At 33.7% G+C, this 3366-nt stretch overlaps 1 protein-coding gene across 1 annotated transcript in view; it reads left to right on the top strand.

Moving 5' to 3' along the window:
• gata4 (GATA binding protein 4) overlaps positions 1–2942 on the top strand; it is an 11195-nt gene extending 8253 nt beyond the window's left edge. Inside the window, exon 6 of the mRNA XM_014007550.1 lies at positions 813–2942. Coding sequence (XP_013863004.1) covers positions 813–938 — 126 coding nt within the window. The 3' untranslated portion in view covers positions 939–2942. The remainder of the gene's footprint in view (positions 1–812) is intronic.
• The last annotated feature ends 424 nt before the right edge of the window (positions 2943–3366 follow it).

Genomic DNA, 3366 nt, shown 5'->3' with positions numbered 1-3366 from the left:
AATGTGGCAAATTTAGCAACAAACAATAAAAATATACTAACTTAAACTCTGTGTTTAGTTTTTCAAGCCATTTATATATTTTTACATTTATTTCCAACAATTAAAGTTTCCATCCTCCATAAAGAAAAGGTTAATCATTCATAAACTTAATTTTTTTGTCACTTAAGATAAATGATAGATTAAAAAAAAACCACAGGAGAAAGAACTCAATATTAGTTTCTTAATTTGACTTTTTTTTTTTAAAGAAAGAAAGGGGGAAAATGTTTGGGTCATTTTTAACTCATTCGGTTTTCTCTATTTTATACGAAGTTTTCTGAACTWTTACGCCAAAGTATTGCAGAAMTGCCAAATAAGGTTTGGATTTACCAACTTTGGTGGTCTGCATTCTCCTCTGGCTCCAACATGTAAGGCTGGATGGACAAGTCTTCCCTTACTGACAACTTTTTWAATTAAATAGTAAATGAATGTTTCTGTGCTGCTCTATAGTTGTAAACTCCTCTTTCAAACTGGAGTGGACCACTGTCGTTTGGATTTAATGGGACCTCAAAACAAGTTGATCTGAGACACACCTCAGAAAAGGGGTGAAAGAGGGGCTTGTGAAGTTACAGTAAGGWGGAATTCAGACCAAACATTGCAGTTCCACTRTATATAGACCCCAACTGATTGATTTAAATGTTAAAATGAAGGATTTAAAAGTGTGATATGTACCCTTTAAATGTGCTAAACTAAGAATTAAATGATTAGAACAGGCAATGCAGGCAAATCCCATAAAACTAMGTTTMWGTTTCATCATCTCCAACCTYTCTCAACAGATTTCAGCCTTACCAGCCTACATGGCAGCTCAGGGAGGAGCCATTCCTCTGAAAATGTCCCCGGGGGGCCACAGCGGGACCTCCAGCTCCAAAGCAGAGCCCTGGAACAACCTAATCCTGGCTTAGGTGACCTCCGGCCCAGCAGCTACAAATGCTACCTATGTACAGCAAAACTACAAAACTTTCCAAAGACTGCTGTTCTTGGTTGAGATGATCTCRCGCTCATAAACTTTGCTGTCAGTCAATGACTCGAGGGGGGCATGAYGGAGGAGCTACTACACACAAGAAATTTATATTATAAAAAATAAGCAACATTGGACAGTCTGAGCAACCAAAAACTGAAAAAGAGAATTTTGGTCATTATTACATTTTCTACCAAGCAGAAGCATCGTGACAGAAACTGTCACACCATAAAATAACACATCACCGATGGCCTATATTTAAGCTTCTTTTTCAGTGCAATAAATACAATTCAAGGCGTTTTTACTAATAAAAAAATATATGAAAAAATAACGGATTTACCGAAAACAGAAAATTTAYCAACTGGGCAATTTTAGTTTAATATCATCCCTGAGGTTCAAGAAAAGGCATTCATAAAGGGCCATTTAGAAAAATAGCAGGATAGCACCACAACTCAGTGAAAATAAAAAAAGGAATTTTATTTGTAGTGATTTAAAAAGACTCCTATAGGGAAAATAGTTTTATCGTTTGAAATGGTTAACGTTATTTTTGGGCGCTGCAAGCGTATGAGTTTGTCTGACTCTAAACACTTGTGAAAAATATCCATCAAAAAAAGTACATTTAAAACCCACTTTTTTTCAGGTTATAAGAAGTCATAAAATTTTGCACACAAATCTACAATAACAGTGTTGGTTTATATACCACGTTTACAAAACTCAGCAACAAAATATTTGACTTTAAACACATAGAGCACTAATAAAATCTGTTTTTTTTTATATTTGTGTCAAATCATGTATTTGGACATGCACATCCTGCATTTATCAGGGGTGCTGCTGYACCTTCTGCACCCCTTCTTCCCATGGTTGAATCAGTAAACAATGGTATTAGCTATCTAATGGACTTTCAACAAGGTTAAACGTTTTAACTGAAGTATTTTAAGCAAGTCATGTCAACAAACACAAATTTAATGGTATTAAAGGGAAAGTTCAGTTGAGTTGAGGTGSTGCTCGGTGTTTTATTGTCTTTGTAATCAGCCATCAGCAGACTTTTAATTTGAAGGAGTTTGGATAGATATTACAAGCAAAGAAGTTTAATATTTTTCATTCAAATAATTGTAAACTATTTTAATCTCACATCCTTAATCGCACTAATTGCATTCTTTTATATCACTTAATCTGTATTTTTCCAGGTCAATAATCACAGGATTCAAAAATGATGCACTGTACAAACCCCTCGTTGTAGGGTTTGCTTACATTTTATTAAAATTGTTAAATTCTGGGCCTTTTTTTTTTGCAGCAAACTTCTGGTGGTTCTGCCCTGGGGTCATTTGTTGGAAAGTTGTTTCTGTAAACTGAATTGATGACATGTTTGACCCAAAGTCGTACCGTAAGTCGTAAATACTTTWCACTATCCAACTAACAAAAAACATCACTACACTACACTTGTTTGTGGCATAAAATAGATATCTGATAAGAAAAGGCCATATTTTACTAAACAAAACTTTTCTCATCACTTCTTATACCTCAGTGAAACTAATTTATCTTAGTGCAATACAAACATCTCATATGAACTCTTGTCCTTTTAGATTTTACTATGAACAGCGTTTGAGAAACTAATCAGTGTGACTTTGAGTGCACTTAGCTCCCTCTACTGATTTCAGTTTAAWTGTGCATCAATATTCATGGGTATTCCTAAACAGCTCTAGATTTCGTTAATAAACCCCAAAACCACATCATTATCAAATGATCATTTATTATATAAAGGTTTGTTTGATAAATGGACTCAGACTGTACAGTTTCTTGACAAAATGTGGAATACTGTTGTGTAATTACAAAAATACCAAGTGTATGAGTTTGTGTAAAAGAAAAACTCACTCCATGTAATCATGTACTTCATTTGTATTAAATAAAGACAATGCTTTTGATGTAATATTGGCATGTGAAATGTAAACCCTGACTGAAACATTGACTACTTTAACTTTTTACAAGTTGTTGTTTTAAAACGGGCTTAATCTGTGTATAATCCGTGTACAGTTCGTTCTTTGATTTTTTCAGTTTTAAAATAAAACTAGAAAAAACATTTGATACTTTTTTTAAGCTAAATTAGCAAAACGGCAATTGCAAAAATAAAAAAGGATAGTTTTTATTTTTTTATTTCAATGGTTAAGGCAAAGCTGAGCTTTATATTTTGTTAGTGCACTATTTGGAAACTTCTGGTGGAATCATAAATCATGGCCTGAACAATAAGTTTTCACGCATCTCATTTAGAGTTGATGATCTTACCGTGAACAAAATCACTTTAATAACTTGTGCAGCCATTGCCAATAGACTATTTCATTGGAAAAAAATTGTTACAATTGTGTAAAACGGCTGAG

Source organism: Austrofundulus limnaeus, unplaced genomic scaffold (assembly GCF_001266775.1).
Source record: "Austrofundulus limnaeus strain Quisiro unplaced genomic scaffold, Austrofundulus_limnaeus-1.0 Scaffold42, whole genome shotgun sequence".
NCBI classification, from domain to species: Eukaryota; Metazoa; Chordata; class Actinopteri; order Cyprinodontiformes; family Rivulidae; genus Austrofundulus; species Austrofundulus limnaeus.
The sequence above is the reverse complement of the archived record's forward strand: the minus strand, read 5'-3'. Positions and strand labels throughout refer to the sequence as shown.